Here is a 21,186-nt window from a genome sequence, read left to right as displayed (position 1 = left end):
CACCAAAACAGATTTTGCCAGTTGTTTTCACTCAAGTTCAGGGTAAGAAGGAAAGCGTTAACATCTGCCATAAAGAGAAAGATGAGCACTTGGCAGATGGCAGGGGCAGATGTTACTGGGATCCATGAATCAGGATGCTTTTTGAGGGAGGAAGTCGCCTCTGCCGCCTGCTCCTGAAGCTTGCAGGGTCATGGGAATGTGATCTTGCTGCCTACTCCTGACTCTACCCTGGTTCAGATCACTGCGTGTGCATGGATGAGAGGGTCACCTTGTACCATCTCATACACAAATGCCCTTCTTAGGAAGAAAAGAAAGGAAGGATGCCCTAACTTATCGATTGGTTACTGCATTCACCTCTGTCAACCCATCTGATCCACATAGGACCCTTTAAAAGTAGTTGCCTCCCACTTCCCAGACAGACTATAAGGATTAGCGATGTCAAGAAAACCACCCAGATACGAAAGCAGAAACTCCAAACTATACTGAAACCCTTAGCTCTTTGACCTCAAAGTACCTATAGTCTTACTCTGATGTACAAGCCAAGCATTTTCCTGCCTCTCTACAGGCAGAGCAGGTCTCCTCTTAGGGCAGGGAGGGGCAGAGGAGCCAACTGACAGCAGATTCTGAATTCACCCTTACTGTTTCTGTATTGCCCACTTTGGAGGCTTGGCCTTGGTCTCTCTGGCCACCATGAGTTTGTACAGATACTGAGGAATACTTCAGGGAGCAGGTGGAGCCAGGGACACTCCCACCTTCCAAGCTGGAAATGTGGTGCATGGTCCATGAGGTCCATGTGGTGCACGTAATATCACCAGAAAGCATCCTGAGAGCCAGGTATGATTAGCATGGGGCATGTAGCAGGGCTCTAACTGTCTATTGCAACTGAATGAAAAGAAGGGGTCTAAGGGCTGGAGCAATCGCTCAGTGGTTATAAGTGCTTGTACTCATGTAGGTGGCTCACAATTGCACAACTCCGGCTCCAGGAGATCCAATGCCCTCTTCTGGCCTTCTGAGGCACCCACATGCATGAGTGTGCATACTAACGTGAACACACACACACACATACACTTTTTAAAAAGATGGCTATACTTCCTTATCGAGCCAGGTTACGTCCCCTCACATACCTTAAGTTGATTTCCCACTGTACCACTGAGCAATCTTGGCCTCCTGCTGTGAAGGCATAGCAGCCATCATAGGAAAGAGCCATTCCAGCCACTCCATTTGGGTGGCAAATGATAGCACAAGTTTTGTGTGGGTTGCCATCAACGGGTAAGATCTGGAGTCCAACCTAGAGAGGCAGTGTAATTAGCTATTCAGACTTGGGGAGTCTCTCAATAACCTGACATACCCAAGCCACACACACATCTGGAACCATCTGTCAGAGTCAATTTTAACATGGCTAGGTACAATGGATCTGTGTGTCTTCCATGTAAATTAGATTTTTCCAGGCCAATAAGAAGAAAAAAAAGCATAATTTGGAAGGCTATAAGTTTTCACTGGGAAACTCCGAGAACTCCATTAAAAAATGTCTCCTAGGGGCCTGTGAGATGGCTCAGTGAGTGAAAGCACTTATTGCCAGGCCTGCCTGGGTTCTACCTCCAGGAGCCACATGGTGGAAGGAGGGAACTGACTCTTAAAAGTTGTCCTTTGACCGCTGTATGCACACTGTGGTACATATTTACAAGGGCGTGCGTGTACGTGTGTGCATTAACAGACACACATACACACATGAAAACAAAAAGAAATGCTTCCCAGAAGCCATTTTCACTAATATGTGGCAATTTTCAGTTTGGCCAATGACCACACGGCTGTAATTCTGTGCAGCAGAACTAAGGACCCACGGGTCTTATCATCTCTCTTATTACTAAGTGTATTTATTTGGGAAAGGACATTCATGCCACAGTGCCCATTTGGAAGCCAGAGGACAACTTTCCCAAGGCAGTCAGTCTCTCCTCTCACCCAGTTCCAAAGCTCAAACTCAAGTCACCAGATGAGACAGCGAGCACCCACCCTGGCTAGCCGTCTCCCCAGCCCGGGGTCTCCCAGGCTTTGGACTTGGCCCAGTCATCTTGCAGGGGCAGAGAGGGGAAGCCTACCTTGTCTTTATTGATGAACACCAAGTACCGCTTCTGCAGCTCTAGTGTGGATCTCACGGGGAGCACCTGTGTGTGCTCTATAGGAGACCCATAAGCCGGTCCCAGGAGCGTCTTTCTGGACAGGACAGGAAGAAAAAGTGTAAACGCCATAAGCTTTAATGTATGTTTTAAGACTGGAATTGGTGCTGGGAGGTGCTGGTGCACATCTTTAATCCCAGCACTTGGGAGGCACAGGCAGGTGGATCTCTGTGAGTTTGAGGCCAGCCTGGTCAAGAGTGAGTTCCAGGACAGCCAAGGCTACACAAAGAAACCCTGCCTCGAAAACAAAAAATAAAAATAAAAAAGGCTGGAATTGGCAGTACTGTACTTGTGCCATGTGGTTTGGGGTTTTGTTTGGTTTGCTTTTGAGACACAGTCTTAGAACTTACACTCCTCCTTGCCTTAGCCTCCTGGTGCTGGGATTACAGGCACGCACCCTCACACTGGACTCCTTATGTAGTAATGATTCTGAATTTCCCGTCTTGTCACTCAGCTAATCCCTACATAAGAACCTGTCGTTCGAGGGCTGCTAACGGCTGCTGTAAACACGGGCATTGCCTCCCAACAATAAATGCTCTAGGGAACTTGAGGGGAACCGACTGTGAAGAGCGCTTCCAGTGGCTGTGGTGCCATGCCCCCTAGACATTATGCCCTAAGGAACAGTATGTGAATAACTGACAAGAACAAAGCCTGTGAGGACACGGCATGCCTTGGCAGGGTGCAGGCAAACATCTGAGTCCTCAGACGTCCCTAAATACAGGTCTATGTGTCACACAGGTCGCCAAATCCATCCGCGAATCAAGCTGCAGTGGCACTGGCCAGGCCTCTTTAATTCAACTTTAAAATTTATTACACCTTTGTGTTCATGTGTGGTGGTGTGTGCAACTTACAGGAGGTGGTCCTCTCCTTCCATCCCAGGGATTGGACTCAGGTCCTCAGGCTTGGCAGCAGCCATGTTTACCCACTGATGCAGCTCACTGGCTCCACTTTCTTTTTTTAAGATCTTGGTATTTTGCTCAGGCTAGCTTCAAGAGTGCCTCCTGCCTCAGCCTCCTGCCTAACAGGAACTGCAGGCACACACCACTGTACCCAGCTTGGATTCCTCTAATCTCAGCTGCTTCCCTGGACAGAGGCCTTCTCTAAGGAGAGGTCCCTTTGCTGGGTGTCAGTGCTGGACAAAAGTCAGCTGACCCTATCACATCAGCCTTGTAAGAGTTCCTCCTCATGCCAGGCATGAGGTTCGTAGTCATGATGCAGGAATGTGCAAAGTCTAGCCCCTGCCACTGAGGCTACGGACTGGCAGGGACAGGAGACAAAGAGCAGTTGTGAGGTAAGAAGTGAGGAGATGACACTGAGTCCCAGGGTCTGGAGTGAAGTATTCCCGGAGTCGTGGGGCATTGGGGGGGGGGGGGAGGAGAGCCAGCCGTGATTAGAATGATGGATCAGAGTCAGCAGGACCAGCTTGGATAGCAGGAGAATGGGCATCAGGATGAAAAAGGTGAAGACAGGCAGCATGGGAAAGGGACAGCAGGCAGAGCAAGGGGACACAAAGGCAGGGACAGTTTTCCAGGTGAGCTTTTTCCACGGGAGGCTCAGCACTTTGGAACACTACATTGCCCACCAGGTAGACAACGTATCAGCTAATGCCTTTTCTGAGGTCCTTCCACATGCTGGCAAATGGGCAGAGGCAGGGAGACATGGGCAAGAGTCCAGGGACAAGCTATGAAAAGACGGGACCTTTGTCCTTGGTGGTGAGTGGGGGCTGTGGAAACGCCAATCCTAGGGCCATTCAACAAATTATACACATCTGTCTACACCCAAGTGCTCACGACCACGGCAAAATGGAAACAATGCAAATGTCTATGGACATCAGAGGACGCACGGACCGGCAGGATAGGGCCAACCCTCAGCCATAACAACAAAGCACTAGCTCACATCACAAAGTGGGTGAGTCTCGAGAACATGTTAAGTGAAAGAAGCCAGACACAGAGGTCATGTGGTGTGTGATTCCATCTATAGGAAGATGAACTTATACTCACATGTGCAGAGTAGATGAGTTCATAATACAGAAGCAGTCACACAAGGATGCAGGGCTGGGAAGTGTCTACTGATGGGAACCAGAGTTCAGTTTTTTGTTTTATTTTGCTTTTTTTCCTTTCCTCTTTTTTCATGTGGTCCAGGCTGACCTCAGACTCACTACATAGCTGAGGAAATAGCTTTGAATTTCTGGTCCTCCTGTCTTCACTCCCAAGTGCTGCCATGCCTTGTGTTAGGTCCTAGGTATTGAACCCAGGACTTTGTACATGGCAGGCAAGCATTGTACAAATCGCCAGCCCAGGAACCAGGTCCCCTTTGGGCATGACAGATGCTTCCTTGAACTGCATAATTTACTGACTACAGTAAAAAAAAAAAAATGCTCAGAACAGTTTCTGGCACAGAGTACATAATTATTAGCCAGTGACAGTCACCCTGTCTGCCAATTTGAAAAAAGTATTATCTCTTCATTCTGATTAAGACATTTCATATTCATTGTAAAAAAAAAAAAAAAGTTCAAACCTTTAGACATTTTTAAAATAAAATATCGACATTCTACAATGCTGAATCCTGCTCCAAGAAAGGCACAGGTGATTGTCTGGTACATATTACTCACCAAGATTATATACACATGATTTCATAGGAAGAGAGAATATACTATCCATGCTTATTTGGAGATTTGCTTTATCTCTTACTACATCTTGGTGACATTGCCATGTTACCACATACATAGACAGCTATCTTAATCTTTTTCCCTGTTTGCTAGAAACATCATTGTATTCTGGTGTACAGACATCATTTAACTAACACCTTATCAAACCGCATTTCCATACAAGAGATCCTTTTACTTATGTCTTGGCATAAGTGTGTGGGCACTTCTGCAGGCTCTATTCCTAGAAGTCAGAGGGTATAAAATTTAACAGAGGATGACAAATCGCTTTCCCCAAAGGTTACGCCAATTTACACCCCCACCAGTGGTTGGACGAGCAAGCCTGCTTCCCCACACCCTTGCCAAGGCTTGGCACCATCAATCACTTTTATCTTTACTAATCCCATTTGTAAAAAGTGATGTCTTGCTTGCATCTGCCTCATTGAGAGAGGCTGCTGAGCCCTTGCCCCTATGGTTACTGGCCGCCTTCTGTAAGCCGCCTCTTTGTGTCCTCTCAGACGTTTTAAAATGCATTTTACAATTCTTTTTAGACTCACCGTGAGAAGGCAATGCTTCCCCAACTGAACTGTGGTTTACCAGGCTTACTATTTCTCTAACTCAAGAAATGCCTTATACAAGGGCTCTTAGTTTGAAAGGATAGGACTGTTCTGGAAATACGGGAGAAGGAAGCAGTTAGAAGGCAATATATATGCCCTTCATTTATAAATGCTGTGTGAATTTGACTTCCAACCTTGCTAAGTTATTTCCTACACTTGAGTTTAGCCAAGAGACTGAGAAGTGATGGGAATTTTTGTTTTGTTTTGTTTTTAAGTTCATTTTTTGTTATTGTGTGTTCTTGATGGGGTTGGGCAATGCCCACATGCCATGTAGGCATCTTCCAGGGGTCAGTTCTCCATGCTTGGGCTCATGTGGCAAGCACTTCTTTACCTGAGGAGCCATTTTCTCCAGCCTTATACACTATTTTCTTCTTTAAAAAAAAATAGATTATCATATTTTATTTAAATGATTTATTTATTTTTATTTTATGTGCATTGGTGTTTTGCCTACATGTTTATCTGTGTCAGATCCCCTGGAACTGAAGTTATAAACAGTAGAAAGCTACCATGTGAATGCTGGGAATTGATACCCAGGGTTCTTAACCACTGAGCCATCACTCCAGCCCTGTACACTATTTTCTTAAAAGATGCTTTGAACTAACTTCCGATGGGTGACCAAGGGCAAAAACATGAACACACACACACACTAAACATATACACATACACACCAAACACACATACACCATACACCACACACACACATCACACACACACATACACACACATACCACACAGTACCTCAGTCTCTCTTCACTGGTGATCAACTGCTGAGGAGAGCCGCAAGCCTGAGGCATGCTGTCTCCTACCCTGGATTCAGTTTCTAGGACTGACTAGGCCTTTCCAGGGATGTTCCATGCCCAGAAGCATGTGTCCATTGAAGAGGAAGCATGAAGAGCATGCTGAAGCTCGTTACCCGTTCTCTCCAGGGTTCTAAACATCGGGACAGAGTCTGTTTCCTGCCCTACGATGTAAGGGCTCTGCCATTTTTCCTCATGCCTTCTGGAAAAGAACTGTTCTTGGTCTGGGTGCAGTGGGGAGGGGGAACCCCAGCACCTGAGAGGGTGAGGCAGGAGGTTCACTGTAAGTTTAAAGCCAACCTGAACCACAGAATGAGACATCACCTCAAAAAGAGAGACAAAACAAAAACAAACAAAACCAAACCAAAGAGGAAGATAATCTTGGGGTGGGAGTGTGTCCTAAGGCTTTGAAAATCCCATCTGAGATGCACTTCGAGGTTTGAACATGCCAGAAATGGTGGCTCATGCCTGCAATCCTGGTGCATGCCTGCAATCCTGGTGCAGTACCTGGGAGACTGGGTTACACAGCAAGACCCTGTCTCTGAAACAAAATAAAACCACCAACCCATTAAAACTCTGCTCTTCCTCCAGCAGCTTGGGCATGCTGCTGCTGGCTCCCCCATCAAACATTCCTTCTGCCTCCATCTTCCAGCCATATCCACTGGCAGCCAATCCCTGGCAGAGGCTCTCCCCCCATAGGGTCTAATCCTCTGAGCAGTCCCTAGTATAGGGCCGAGTCAGAGCAAGAGCCGAGGGTTGAGTCTTGGCCTGCCTGCCTAATGGTTGTCCAGAAATTATGAAGCCTCCCCAAACCTCAGAGGGACAGTAATTTTCAAGGCTCTGGGAGGCCGAAGGCAGTGGTCCTGTTACAGGGACAGCACACAAGGTCAGTATCCAAGGGGAAGGAAACCTGGGACCCACAGGTCTTGCAGAACCTATGGCCACACCCAACAGAAGGACACCTCTGCAAGGAGGAAGATATGCTTCTCAAATGCAGTCATGGTGGCCCTGGGTATGGTCTGCAACCTCCATCTACCTTTCCCCTCCAGGGTCTACTGCCTCACGGCTTTAACGCCCTCTGCTCTGGACTCCGGTTCAGCCTCCACCCAGAATCAGGAGTCTAACTCTGTGATGTCACATGTGGTCTCAAACTTGCCTTGTCCAGATGCACCCAGCACCTGACCCTTCCCTGCCGCCTTCAGGCCACTCTCATCTCCACGCCGGAGTCAGTCACCCTGTGGGCTGTCCTCCCCATCCTCTCCACTCACCTTCCCCAATTCCACTCCAACCAAACGACTTTCTAAGAACTTTTCAGACATCAAACACCTTGTTCTTGCAGCTCCTGTCTGTGGGTTTTCCCCCAAATGTCCCGTATTCCGATTTCCTCCTCTCTCCCTATGACAACCCCCCCCCACCCCGTACTCTGAAGACAGCAGCCCCAGGAATTCCCTCTCGATCAGTCTTCCCAGTCCTTACAGCACTGCCACCCCACACCCCCACCCCCACCCCCGCCTACTCACTAGTGTGTTGTCCCCATCACTGAAGTGTCACCCCCTGGTGGTCTGTAGACACCTTCACCACCCCACACTACCCAGCCCATGTAAGGAATGAACAAATGAATTCGATCAGCTGGACTCCAATCTCCTTTGAGAAGCCACATGAGAAGAATTGAGCATGTTGGGCGTGGTACTCACACCTGAGGTCCCAGGACTCAGGAGGCAGAGGCCAGGACTACAGAGTGAGACCCTCTCTCAAAATAAAAAACAACGAAAATCAAATTGGCATGTTCTATTAAGTGAATGGCTTGAGTTTTGTTTTTCTCCTCTGTGGAAAAGGATGGTTGGTTTTAAGACACCAGTGACTTCCAGATTCCAGGGCTGTGTCCTTCAGAAATACATGGGCACCAAGCTCCAGGTCCCTTACCTCCCTGGTACCTGGCTTAAAGCAAGAGCCCCAGGCTGGCAACCTTCTTCAGGCATGGCGCCACTGTGTGCCTTTGGGTGAACCTGACTTGTGTTACCTGTGACTCAGTTTCTCCCTCTGAGAAGGGAAAGGGGTGATGTTACCAACAAGCTGTCACCACCCTGGGCTGAGAAACAGGGGTAACCAGCACATTCATGGAGTGCCCTGGCACTCACCTGCACATCTTCGTGGTGGAATTGAAGAGCTTCACCTTGTAGCAGCTGTTGCAGATGAGCAGGAAGAGCTCCTTGGTGAGCGGCGGGTACCAGATCATGCAGGTGGGGTAGCTCCCCTGGTCTGTTCGGTGAATGTCCAAGACTTCCAGGTGGTCTTTGTAGCTCTTGATAAGATTATACTCTATCTGCAGAGGACCAAGGGGGATGCATGATGATCCATCTCAGTGGTCCTCAACCTTCCTGATGCTGTGACCCTTTAACACAGTTCCTCATGTTGTGGTGACCCCAACCATAAAACTGTTTTTGTTGCTACTTCATTGCTATAATGTTGCTACTGTTATGAATCATAACGTAAATCTGTGTTTTCCAGTGGTCTTAGATGACCCCTTGAAAGGGCCATTTAAGCCCCCAAAAGGGTTGAGACCCACAGGTTGAGAACCACTGACCCAGCTGGAAGACAAACTTCACTGAGAAGCTGCAAGCCTTGGGTGTATGGTAACCTGCTGGGTCTCTAAGGGGAGTTCCCTGACTCTGCACCCACAGTGAGCAAGATGGTGGGCTCAGCGCCGTAAACCATCATGCCTATGGATCCCCAAGTCCCTGCAGTGCACACAGGCTCATGAGCAGGCACCAGAGGCATTCAGAGTGGCCTGCCCAGGGACACAAGCCAAGAAATGGTGGAGTGAAAACTTGAGTGTAAGCCAAGGAACCCCAAACCTGAACTCTGACGATGGATTAACTCCTGCCACGCCCTTTTCCATTATGCCAAGAACTAATTCAAGCCTAAATCTCAGCACTCGAAGGTCCCAGATTGCAGCAGCCTGCTCAAAGTTCCCGGTAGTACAGATGAAATAAAGGGAAGGCAGGCCTGAAGAAGGGGAGGGAGGGAGGGAGGTGGGAGGGAGGGAGGTGGGAGGGAGGTGGGAGGGAGGTGGGAGGGAGGGAGGGAGGGAGGGAGGGCAGAAGCAGGTGGCAGAGTGGACCTGATAAGGTCACCACTTTCTCTACTGCTCTCTTTAGTTTCTGTCAACTTGATAGGAAAGAGTTCTCCTGGGCAGAGGGACCCTCCTCACTTGAGGAACTGCCTCCATCAGAATGGCCTGAGGCCGCGACCGTGGGCCGGGAGGCCTGGTATGTATGAAAAAGCAGCTGAGAGAGCCATGGAGAGCCAGCCAGTAAACAGCCTCCTCCTGGTCTCTGCTTCAGTTCCTGCCTCTAGGTTACTAACTTGATTTGAGTTCCTGCCTCAGCTTCCCTGAATGAGGGATTGTGAGCTACGAGCCCAGGAAACCCTTTTCTTCCCCAAGATGGTTTTGCTCAGTGTCTTTATCACAGCAAATGCAAAGCAAACAGGGATGCCCAGCTGTGTCTACCCTGACCCCTTCCTGCTGGTCTCCCATATAAGCCATCACCTCAGAGACGCCAATATGGAGAGGTCTGTGATACTTGACCATGTAGTCATTTTTCTGCAGGGTCTGCATAAGATGCCAGGGGTGGATTGGGCAGGGTGGGGGTGGGGTGGGGTAGAGGTGGGGGTGGGAGGCATGGCGCTGGTGATCAGCAGACCCAACTGGACAGCTCACCAGGAACCTGTCTTTCCCGAGGCTCAGCAGCCTGGGCTCGTTGCTATCCAGGTGAACCCCAAACAGGAGGCTTCGAATGGTGTTATGATGAGAGCGGAGTCTCGCCAGGTATTCCCAGACCCTCTGTCCATTTTTGACCACCACCATATACACGGCCACGGTGAAACTGACATCCTAAAGGAGCAAGAGCAGAAGCTGTCCCACGGCTTTAGGATCTGAGACTCCTCGTCGTGGTTTCCAGACTTGCTGGCCTGCAGAATATCTTATCCAAGTAAATCTTAGCACAGCAGAACAAGTAGGAAGAGCAGTGCCCATTCTACAGACCAGGAGACTGAGGCTACTGGTGTGTGAGGAAAGGTAGCAGGGGAGGAAGCATGTGTGACACCAGTCCACCCTTCCTTCATGTCTTACACAGCTCCCAGGGAAAGCCCAGAGCCTGGGTCTTTTTGCCTTTGTCCCCCCACTCTTTGTCTAGCTTTAAAAAAAATAAAACCTCTGATACAGGCCAGGGTAGCAGAAAGCAACCAGCGGGTAGCTGACGTCCATGCTGGTCACCGGGACAGTTCTGGTCCTTACCAGTGCTGTGTGTACAAGCCAGAGGCCAGGCTGTGTGTGGGTGGAATGCCACAGGGAGGTGGCCCCATGAGGACCTTCCTCCTCCTCACCATACCATCACTCACCACCACCACCACCACCATCACCACCACCACCACCATCACCACCACCACCACCATCACCACCACCATCACCATCACCACCACCATCACCACCACCACCATCATCACCATCATTACCACCATCACCACCACCATCACCATCACCACCACCACCACCACCACCATCATCACCACCACCACCATCACCACCACCACCACCACTACCATCATCATCACCATCACCACCACCATCACACCACCATCATCACCACTTTCCTCAGACCCCTCACCCCTCTGTTGGTAAGGAAGAGGCCTGAGCAGAGAGAACTCACAGCAGTCGCCATGTAATTGGAATCGTGCGAGAAGCTGACGTGAGATATGCTAGTTCTGGAATATTTGAAGGGCTCTGGACTTTCATTTTCTAACGACATTGCATCGAGAATATAAACTGTCCCCTCGGTGAATCCAGCTCCAAGCAGGGCTCCTGGAAAGACAAGTCTGAGGATGGTGATGGAAGAAGGACTTCCATCATTCCAGGAGTGAGTCTGTGGCAGGCTTTGCTCTGCAGCAACGAGCAAAAGGGGAAACAGGAAGTGAGACACCTTAGGAAGGGCTCTAAGGCTTAGCTGTGTGCAAGGCTGGGGAGAGGGACAACTCGCTGGTGACAGCCCAGGGCACAGCCTCTGTAGGTGTCCTAGAACCTGTGAGAGCGCAAGTACCTTCGGGGTTGTAGGTCAGACTCTGGACGCCAAGCCCCTTCTCAAAAGCCCTGCTGAACAGATACACCTTCTTTTCGTAGTTCCACACCTTGATCATCCCACAGACACTCCCAACTGCGATGAGGGGTTGGTACGGGTGGCAGGAGATGGCATAAACAGCATCCCTGGGTTCCACAAAGAGCTTCTCAAGTCTGGTACCATCTGCCGTCATGTGGTACACAGTGGCATCAAATGTTCCGATAATAAAATTCCTGTTTGTCAAGGAGAGAGCCGACAGGATCAGTGTTAGCAGGGAATGGCCACACCAGTCATTCTGCTCCTGATTGCACAAGAACCGCCTTTGTCGTCTATAATTTGGTGACATTATTAACCCAACATCTCCAAAAATATACCACCAACATCCAGCAGCCTCCATTTGCAAGTGAAAAAGCCCACTTTTCCACATGTAAATTGAGTCATTAAGTATGCAGATGGACAGTCAGTTGTACAATTAGCTAATCTACACATGCAAATATTCATTTGTGTATGCAAATACAGAGTTGGGTGCACACATACAGATGAGCCTATAAAGACTGAAAGAGTAATTAAGCAGACTCACAGATAATTCAGTCTTAAAATGTTATGGCTATTAATTACCCAATGCCTTTAACCTCAGTGGCTAGGACAAGCTAAGCTCCAGAAATAGGGATACCCTATGGCCAAGGACTGCGGGCACAGTGGAGAGGAGAACTCAGGGATAAAAGCCATTCAGCTTCTAGTTACTCAGGCTTCTAAACAGTAAATTCTTTAACTAATTAAAAAAAATCTCCAGGGCAACACAGAGAAACCCTGTCCGGGAAAATAAATAGATAAATAGATAGATAAATAAATAAATAAATAAATAAATAAAACCAAGCTGAGTGGTGGTGGCACATACCTTTAATGCCAGCACTTGAGAGGCAGAGGCAGCCAGGTCTCTGTGAGTTCGAGGCCAGCCTGGTCTACAGAGTTCATTCCAGAATAGTCAGGGCTACACAGAAATGCTGTCTCAACAAAACAAAATAAAACACAAATTCCAATACTGATTGCAATCAGCCAAGGAGAGCCACCTGTAAAACTAGGAAGGCAGCTCTCTCAATTCTGTATCCTAGGAACGAGAGGAATATTCATTGCCCTGCATGAAAACTGAAAGGGGACATTTCTGGCCATCCAAGGGACTAGATTCATTAATGACTCACCTGATGACGAAAAGGTCCCCCTTTAAAGTGCAGTCTGTGGGGAGGATGGACTTCTCTGTAGGTGTACTTGCTAAGGTCTTTGAAAAGGACAGAGTCCTTATGGCACCTAGTTTGAAGTTACTGTACCAGTTGACAACAGACAGGGTATGATCGTAGAACTTAATGTTACCCTTAATGTCACCTGTAACAATGTAGCTGGAATAGAGGAAAACAACAGGCTATAAAATAGCACTAATGTCAAGAGCCCATCGAGCATCTGCTCATGTCAGGCTCTGGACCCTCAGCTGTTACCACGCTCCATCCAACAATGGCCAGTGAGGCTGCTTTTCCTGGCACCCTACCCTACATCTACATCTCCAAGGCTAAAGAGAAGTTAAGAGACTTGCTCAAAGCCCAAGGTTGCCAGGTACAGTGGATGAAATGCACAGCAGGGCCTAGTAATCTGAATCTCAGACAAATAATGAATAATCATTTGCTTGTAAGTATATAACAAACAGGAGCCCGGTGTGCCTCTAGTAAATGGCATGTTCTCTGGCACCAAGGTCAGTCCCTTACTACAGTGGGTGACAGTGATTTACAGTCACTGCCATATGACTACAGATGACAATGGAGGACAATCATATAGTCCTCCCTCATCTCACAGGCTGAGCAGTGGGACGTATGAGAATCATCATAAAGTCGTACTCTGTCATCACAAGCAAAGCCAGTGCCGGGTGACAAAATGGCTTTTATTTCCAGCCCTCCAATCCAGCCCAAGAGAGCTTTTTTTTGTTTTTTTAAGGCTTTTAAAAGATTCTAATCACAGTGGGAGTAAGAGTGATTTTTTTTTCTCAGTATGTTACGCAGAGTGATTAAATGAGGCTTCTGATTAATAATCAAGGCAGGTGGGCAGAGTAATTGGCCAGGACTACTTCTACTGCCCTCTGCTGGGGAGAAGCTGCAAAACTCTCCCAGTGTTTGTGGAGCCCTTTTCCTCCCCTTGGCTGGGGTGCCTTCATCTGGGGAGAGCGGAACCCAGGCCTGGCCATCAGAGGCTCTAACCCTCAGCTAATGCATCTTCTCACACCTCTGAAGGGTGCTTGCATACCTCTCTGTAAAGGTACACCAGGATGCCAGGACTGCCCAGCGCCCAGCGCCCAGAGCCAAGCAGTGCAGGTCAAATGGACACAGTGAAGACGGATTGCACAGGTGGCACCAGCCACAGGGCAGGTTCTTGGCATAAGACGTTTGCTCACACTTCTGGAAACTTTTCTAACGCACTGATGAGGTCAGCCTTTTATGTAGGGATCCCCCTGTGCCAGGTAGCGCACATGAAATCCTCACAAAATGACTAGGAGATGAGCACAGGCATGCTGGGCAAAGGACAACTTCGGAAGTCAGTTCTCACCTCCCCCCTCTCCGTGGGCTTCAGGAATTGCACTCAAAACCCAAGAATTGCACAGATTTTACGATGATAGGAAAGCTGGGGGTGGCAGAACCTGAACAGTCAGGATTCTAGCACTTGGGGGGCCGCCGCAGGAAGATCACAAGTGTACAGCCAGGCTGGGCTGTATTGTGAGACCCTGTTTCAAACAGTCAAACAGACAAAACGTTCAGCTGTAGTTGATCTTTACATAATGTGTAAATGTTATTCTGCAACCAAAATGATAAAGCTATCTGGGTCCTCTTCTTAAAAAAAAAATATTTTAGTTTTTAATTTTTTTTTATGTGCACAAGTGTTTTGCCTACATGGATGGGTGTGTGCCACATGCATGCTTGGTGCCCTCAGAGGTCAGAAGAGGGTGTTGGATCCCCTGGAAGTGGAATTATGGAGGGTTGTGAGTCAGCATGTGGGCTCTGAGGCCCAAACTCAAGTCTTCTGCCAGAGTAGCAAATGCTTTTAACAGCTGTACCACCTCTCCAGCCCCTTGAAATTTTGGGGAACCAAACAGGTTTATTAGCATAGAAGGAGTCCATTTTTGTTTCATAACACAGAAATATTTTTAAACACAACGAGTGTCCAAGAGTTTTTTCAAAGTCTTGTAAGGGGTCAGGCATGGTGGTGCATGCCTTTAATGGTGCATGCCTTTAATTCCAGCGTTTCAGGGGGAATAGGCAAAAGGCAGCAGATCTCTGTGAATTCCAAGCTAGCCAGGGCTACTCAATGAGAACCTGCCCACCCCCCCCCAAAAAAATGTAAAAAATAAAACATATTAAAATCCTGTTAATTTGTTAATTTGTGTAGCAAGAACCTGTTCCTGATGGGTGGTGGTGGTGCACACCTTTAATCCCAGCACTCAGGAGGCAGAGGCAGGCAGAGCTCTGTGAGTTCCAGGCCAGCCTGGTCTACAGGGCTAGTCCCAGGACAGTCAGGGCTACACAGAGAAACCCTGACTCAAGAACAAAATAAAACCTAAAGAATGCATTCCTATCCTGAACCTCAAAGTGCTCAGTTCTCTTGCTGAGAGGCAACTAATGTTCCTTGTTAGCTCTGACTGTCCGCAGAAACACTCTGTGTATCTGTAACTGTTTACAAAAAAGGGTTTAACAGAGAACCCAAGCACTAAGAAATGCTGAGAACTGGAAGAGTTGTCTTCCCCAGGAAAGAACCTCTCAAATGCTATCCAATACCAAGTATTCAGCCCTGAAATTGTAACACACACAAGCAACACTATACAGACTGTGTAGGTTGCATCTACTTATTTAGGACTATATATATTTATATCTGTCATATGTAACAACAATTTTTAAAAGATGTCATTAATTGGGGAAAGGGCAAGAGGGTACAGGGGACAAGTTAGAGAGGAAAATGATGTCATTATATTTTAATTACAAATATATGTGTCTATAAAACAGAGGCCCACAATACACATGGGATCCCCTCTATTCGGCCACCTTACCTGTCCACTGTGGTGAGGACAGTGATGCCTTCCTTCTGTAAATGGACCAGTTTACAAGGCTTGATGAAGGGAAAGGCCAACGTGGAGGAGGAGGATGGCGGGTAGTGGATATCCCAGACAACAAGCTTCCCTTCCTTTGTGGCTGAAAGTATTTGTGATAACTTCAAGTGAAAGGTGGACTGGCTAAATTTTCCCACAAGTTTGTTGAATGTCTGTGTTTCAAAGACAGGTTATAAGTTACAGCTGCGGGGTGGGGGTGGGGGGGATGACCAAAACATGTTTCAGTGTAACATTTTATGACATTAGCATTAGCTAAAGGGAGCAAAAAAGAAGAAAAAAATGACTGGAAACCCACAGTGGACTGTTGACCCTCCGCAGGTTTGCTGAAGGTTATGAGCTGTGCTCAGTGACATGGATTAACTCAACCAATGAGTGGCTAATTACTGCTGACACCTGCCCAACTTCCCTCATGGATGCTTTCAGCCCTTAACATGAGAATACTTCGGTAAGACCTCTCTTGCTTTGGGAAATAAATAAGGTGTTTGCCATCTTTCTTAAAACATGGTTTCAGAGAGGAAATACTGAAAGGGCTGGAGAGACGGCTCAGTGAGAAAGCATGCACTGCTCTTCCAAAGGACTGGTTCCCAGCACCCATGTTACACTGCTCACAACTGCCTGTGAGTTCAGCTCCCAGAAATCTGATACCCAGGTCTCCAAGGACACCAACACTCACAGTCACAAAACCCCACAACCACATACACTTAACTTTAAAACTTTTAAAATATAGAGAGAGAAAAACATGAGCTGTGATAAAGCCCTTCAGTGAACTTATGGATGGATGGATGGAAGGAAGGAAGAAAGGAAGGAAAGGGAGGAAGGAAGGAGAGAAAGGAGGAAACTCAGTTATCTATTACATAAAACAGTAACTCTGCTGCCCATTGCCCTCCACAAGAAGATCCTAGGTTTGTGTCTTAGGGTTTCTACTAAAGCTACTTGGGGGAGGAAATGGTTTATTTGGCGTACACTTCCAAATCATAGTCCATCACTAAAGGCAGTCAGGACAGGAAGTCAAGCAGGGCAGGAAGCCGGAGGCAGGGCTGATGCAGAAGCCACAGAGGGCTGCTGCTCACTGGCGTGCTCCTCATGGTTTTCTTCGCCTGCTTTCTTATAGAACCCAGGACCACCAAGCCCAGGGGTGGCGCTACACACCACTAATTTAAAAAACGCTCTCAGTGATGGAGGTTCATGTCTTTAATCTCAGCACTTGGAAAGCAGAGGCAGGTGGATCTCTGTGAGTTTGAAGACAACCTACTCTACAGAGCTAGTGCCTGGACACCTAGGGCTGTTACACAGAGAAACCCTGTCTCTAAAAAAAAAAAAAAAAAAGGAAAGAAAGAAAGAAAAAGAAAATGCCTTACAGCTGGATTTATGGAGGCATTGTTTGAAACTGAGGTTCCCTCCTTTTAGACAAATGGCAGATAAGCACTGTAATAACTGAACTACATCCTCATCCTCAGCCCTCAATGGTGCTGGGATTTTTTTTTTTTTTTTTTTTTTTTTTTTTTTTTTTGTTTGAGATACTGTGCAGTCCTGGCTGTGACTTGCTCTGTAGAGCAGGCTGGGCTCGAACTCACAGAGATCTGCCTGCCTCTGCCTCCCAAAGTATGTGCCATCACTCCTGGTCCTCAATGTTACATCTAAAAAATATCTCTGAAGCAGGAGCCTACATAAAACATGATTATGCACTCATCACCTGAAACATGGTACCAGCTTACAGAAACCAACTTCTGTATTCCCTCAGGAGCAATGGTCCACTACTTTCTAATTCATTATTCACAGGGATTTTAAGACATGACCACCAGGAGTCGTGATCGTTGACCATATTTCTTACATTTTCATTCACAAGAACAAAGTCTACAGACAGAGGAGTGTTTTTGTTTGGCTGGTTGGTTGGTTTGTAGTCCTGGGGATTGAACCCAGGAAAAACCATCTTTCCTTGTGCCCATTCATCTCATCTTTATTTTTTTCGCTTTGGCATGTCCACTGTCATACTTTTGACTCTTATTCTTTGTCATATACACATTACAAAATCTATCCATCCTCTGGATATTTTCTCATTATTGTAATCCAGGCAAAGCTGGCCCCACCCCTTGGGGACCTGGCAAAGTGTACCGCCTCTGCGCAAGGCAAGCAGTACCCTGGCTCTGTATACAGGTGCAGAGGTCCCTTTAAGAGGCCAGCTCCACCCACTTCCCCCATCTCTTTCTGTCCCTTCTCTGTGGAGGCAGCTGTCTCTCTCTCTCTCTCCTCTCTTTCCTTCCCTTACTCCCTTCCCTTCCCCTAATAAGCTTTATACGTAAGTCATGTCTGAAAGTCTCTATCTCCCACTTAATATGGGATCCTTCCAAAGTCCCCCTTTACACTATATCATTCCACTCATACCAATAACATCTTTTCCCACAACATTTCATTTTATTTTTATGACACTTGTATTATTTTTCATAAGCTGATCCATTATGGATAAAGGATCCAAGCAAAGAAAAAGTTCAAATTATCTCCCAATGGCTTCACATGAAGGCCCAGCCCACAACCACAAGGTCTGCACAGTGTGTTTACCCTTCAGTGTCTGAAATGAAAATACAACAGGAATACTCACTTTCTCTGTTAAAACCGGGGCACTGTGAGCAAGGATACCCTTCTCTTCAAACTGAAAAGCACAGAAAAGGACATTACTATTTAAAGACTTAGCTGCCAAAACAGGCACTATGTGCTAGCTAAACCAGAGCAAATGTGACCAAATGGGTAGGAGGGGTGAAGTTCCTATAGGAAGAGAGCCTGGCGCCTGGGGAATATCTAAAAACATTTTAAAAGAAACACGCAAATCTATCTAAGAGCCAGGTGTGATTGTGCCTCTGCATGGTGGTTAATGCAAAGCTGGGCTCTACACTAATGAGGCTTTAAAAGGAAATAGACATCCGAAGCAGCGAGCACACTGACAGGCAGCTTCTCAGCAAGTCTTTGCTTATGCTTTGCTGTTTCTTGCTTCTTTTTTTTTTTTTTTGGCAAGTGCATTATTTAGGTTTCCATGTCAGTGGCATGTATGACATTCACAATGCTGCATAAAGACCATTCCTGTCATCCTGGGGAGACCTGCAGTCACTCCCTCCCTGTAGTACTCAGCCTGTCTCTGTGGACTTACCTAGTCCAACATTCCATACAAATACAATCATACATGTAATAACCAAATTGTGTGGTTTCTGTTTGTTCGTTTGGTTGGTTGGTTGGTTGGGTTTTTTTTGTTTGTTTGTTTGTTTTTTGTTTTGGTTTGGTTTGGTTATTCAAGGCAGGGTTGCTCTGTGTAGCCTTGGCTGGTTCTTCTGGAACTCTATAAACCTGGCTGCCCTCGAACTCACAGATACCCGCCAGTCTCTGCCTCGAGTGCTGGGATTAAAGGCCACAGTGTGGCTTCTTCTTTGTCTTTATTTTTTATTTCCTTTGTGATTTTAGACCACACTGGTCTCAAACTCATAGAGATGCCCCTGTCTTCGCCTCTCAATTACTAGGTTAATGGCTTAGGCTACTACATCCAGCATGCCATCTTTAAAAGTATCATTTTATTTATGTATTTATTTATTATTATTGTGCGTGCATGCGTGTGTGTGTGTGTGTGTGTGTGTGTGTGTGTGTGTGTGTGTGTGTGTACAGGAGTCAGAGGACCACTTTGTGGAACTGGTCTCTTCTTCCAAATATATATGGGCTCTGGGAAAGGAACTCACTCCGGTCATCAGATGTGGCTGCTGGTACCTTTAACCCACTGAGCCATCTTGTCCATTCAGCTTCTTTTTTGCTTATCCACATCACAGAGAGTGTGAGCACTTCATTCAGCACTACTCCATTGTGTGGCTGGACCACATTTTGTCCGCCTGCTTATCAGCTGATACACACTGAGTTCTAGCTTTTGGTCATGTCTTTTCTTGCTATTTGTTTGGTTTTTGAGATAGGGTCTCTCTATGAGGGACTGGCTTTTCTAGAGCTTGCCATGCTGGAGACCATGCTGGACTCGTACTCACAGGGATCCTCTTGCCTCTGTTACCTTAGCACTGGGATTAGAGATGTGCACACCAAGCATTCTGGTCATTGTTAGTAGTGCTGCCACAATGACTATTTGTGTAGAACTATTTGTGTGAGCCCCTGTTTGCGGTTCTGTAAGGTGAGCATCTAGGGACTCTGAGTCACTGTACATCTGTGTTCCCATGGGGCTGTTTGGGTGCTCCTTTAGTCTCATTAAATAAACAAATGACATAAAATGGGGAGGGGGACCTGTTGTGGTGCCTAGGGGAGTGGGTGGAGAAGTTGGGGATCCTGAAGGGAATGGGAGGGAAGAGTTGGGGATCCCTGAGGGCAGCTGGAGAGAGAACTGGGGTGCACATGGTCAAGATGCATTGTTTACATGTATGAAATTGTCAAAAAATAAATTATTTTTTACTTTAAAAACTTTCTGAGTCATGCCTTTAATTCCAGCACTTGGCAGGCAGATCTCTTAGTTCAAGGCCAACCTGGTCTAGAGTGAGTTCTAGAACAGCCAGGGCTACAAAAAAAATCCTTTCTGAAATTTGGAATAGAGTCAAAGGTGTCAAACAAACAATCAAACAAACAAGCCAAAGAAACCCCCATCTTTTAGGCCTATTAAATATAATCCAAAAATATTTGCCTCATTACTTTAAAAAAAATTAAATGAAGTTTAATTATCTGCTTCTAATTTAATATGCTAATTTCCAATGAAGAAAAGATAAATATCACAATTAAATCAAAATGTTTAAATATATGCTCATTCTCTCCTAAAAGGATGCACTATTGTTATACTATGGAACATCTACGTTCAAAAAGTAAACATGTGTTTCCGTCCACAGTTTGAAACAACCCTGCCTCTACTTACCCAGGAGTAATAGACGGTCTGTGTCTTGCTGTTGCTCACCAGCTCTTTATTGTTTGCTGGGTTGAAGGTGAGGCAGTTCTGAAGCATAAGGCACAAAAATGTGTTACATAAAAACAAACCTGTCTCTCGCAGCTTCGGCTGAGTGTTACACTTAAGTAATAACTCTAATTAAAATAAATAACTGAGTAGGGATATATACATACAAACATGTAAAAGACTTGGAACCTGGGAAACACAAAGAAGGGCATTTAAATACTGGCTGTGAAGAGAGAAGTGTAAGATGTGTTCCTTTACAAGTTTTAGTTATTTCAAGTCATCATCTGTAGCAAGCAAAGAATAAACTATATTTGCCATTTAGTTATTCATTTATTCTCCCCCTATCCCACGTTCCACAGTGAACCCAGGGTGTCACACAGCTAAGCATGTACTCCAGCCTTGAACAACAGACTCTACCGCATCACTAATAATCTTTATTCTCTGTTCTTTTAGACAAAGGCCAATGAATGCATGCCTCTGAGACTGACAGGGCCACAAGAGATCTTGGAATGAATGTGTGGCTTTGGGAGGGAATTCTGATTCCTGCCAAGACAGTATGGTGTGAGTTGTTGGCGCCCTTCCCAAAAATCAACTCTGCAGAAACTGCAGTGAGGGAAACGTTAAATGCAGAAACCAAACAATAACCACAGCTACCTACACACAAACCCCTAGGGACTGGAGGGGAGTTGCCTGGGGCCTGCTGCCTAAGATGCTGGAGGCAGAGAGACTTTGTACAAGCTGAGGTGAAGCAAGCTGTTTCTGCAGCTCTCCCACTACTCCAGGCCAATCC

The 21,186-nt window shown here is 46.7% G+C and overlaps 1 protein-coding gene across 1 annotated transcript in view; it reads right to left on the bottom strand.

Annotated features, from left to right (window-relative positions):
* The window catches only part of Cfap251 (cilia and flagella associated protein 251), a 67,991-nt gene that overhangs the window by 26,658 nt on the left and 20,147 nt on the right, over positions 1-21,186 (bottom strand). The window contains exons 7-16 of the mRNA XM_051176640.1: positions 20,361-20,438; positions 18,081-18,131; positions 15,425-15,636; positions 12,546-12,740; positions 11,329-11,579; positions 10,942-11,093; positions 9,954-10,127; positions 8,371-8,555; positions 2,097-2,211; positions 1,125-1,288 (exon numbers count right to left, since the gene is read on the bottom strand). Coding sequence (XP_051032597.1) covers positions 1,125-1,288; positions 2,097-2,211; positions 8,371-8,555; positions 9,954-10,127; positions 10,942-11,093; positions 11,329-11,579; positions 12,546-12,740; positions 15,425-15,636; positions 18,081-18,131; positions 20,361-20,438 — 1,577 coding nt within the window. The remainder of the gene's footprint in view (positions 1-1,124; positions 1,289-2,096; positions 2,212-8,370; positions 8,556-9,953; positions 10,128-10,941; positions 11,094-11,328; positions 11,580-12,545; positions 12,741-15,424; positions 15,637-18,080; positions 18,132-20,360; positions 20,439-21,186) is intronic.

The sequence above is a fragment of the Phodopus roborovskii genome, unplaced genomic scaffold (assembly GCF_943737965.1).
Source record: "Phodopus roborovskii unplaced genomic scaffold, PHOROB, whole genome shotgun sequence".
Classification (NCBI taxonomy): Eukaryota; Metazoa; Chordata; class Mammalia; order Rodentia; family Cricetidae; genus Phodopus; species Phodopus roborovskii.
The sequence above is the reverse complement of the archived record's forward strand: the minus strand, read 5'-3'. Positions and strand labels throughout refer to the sequence as shown.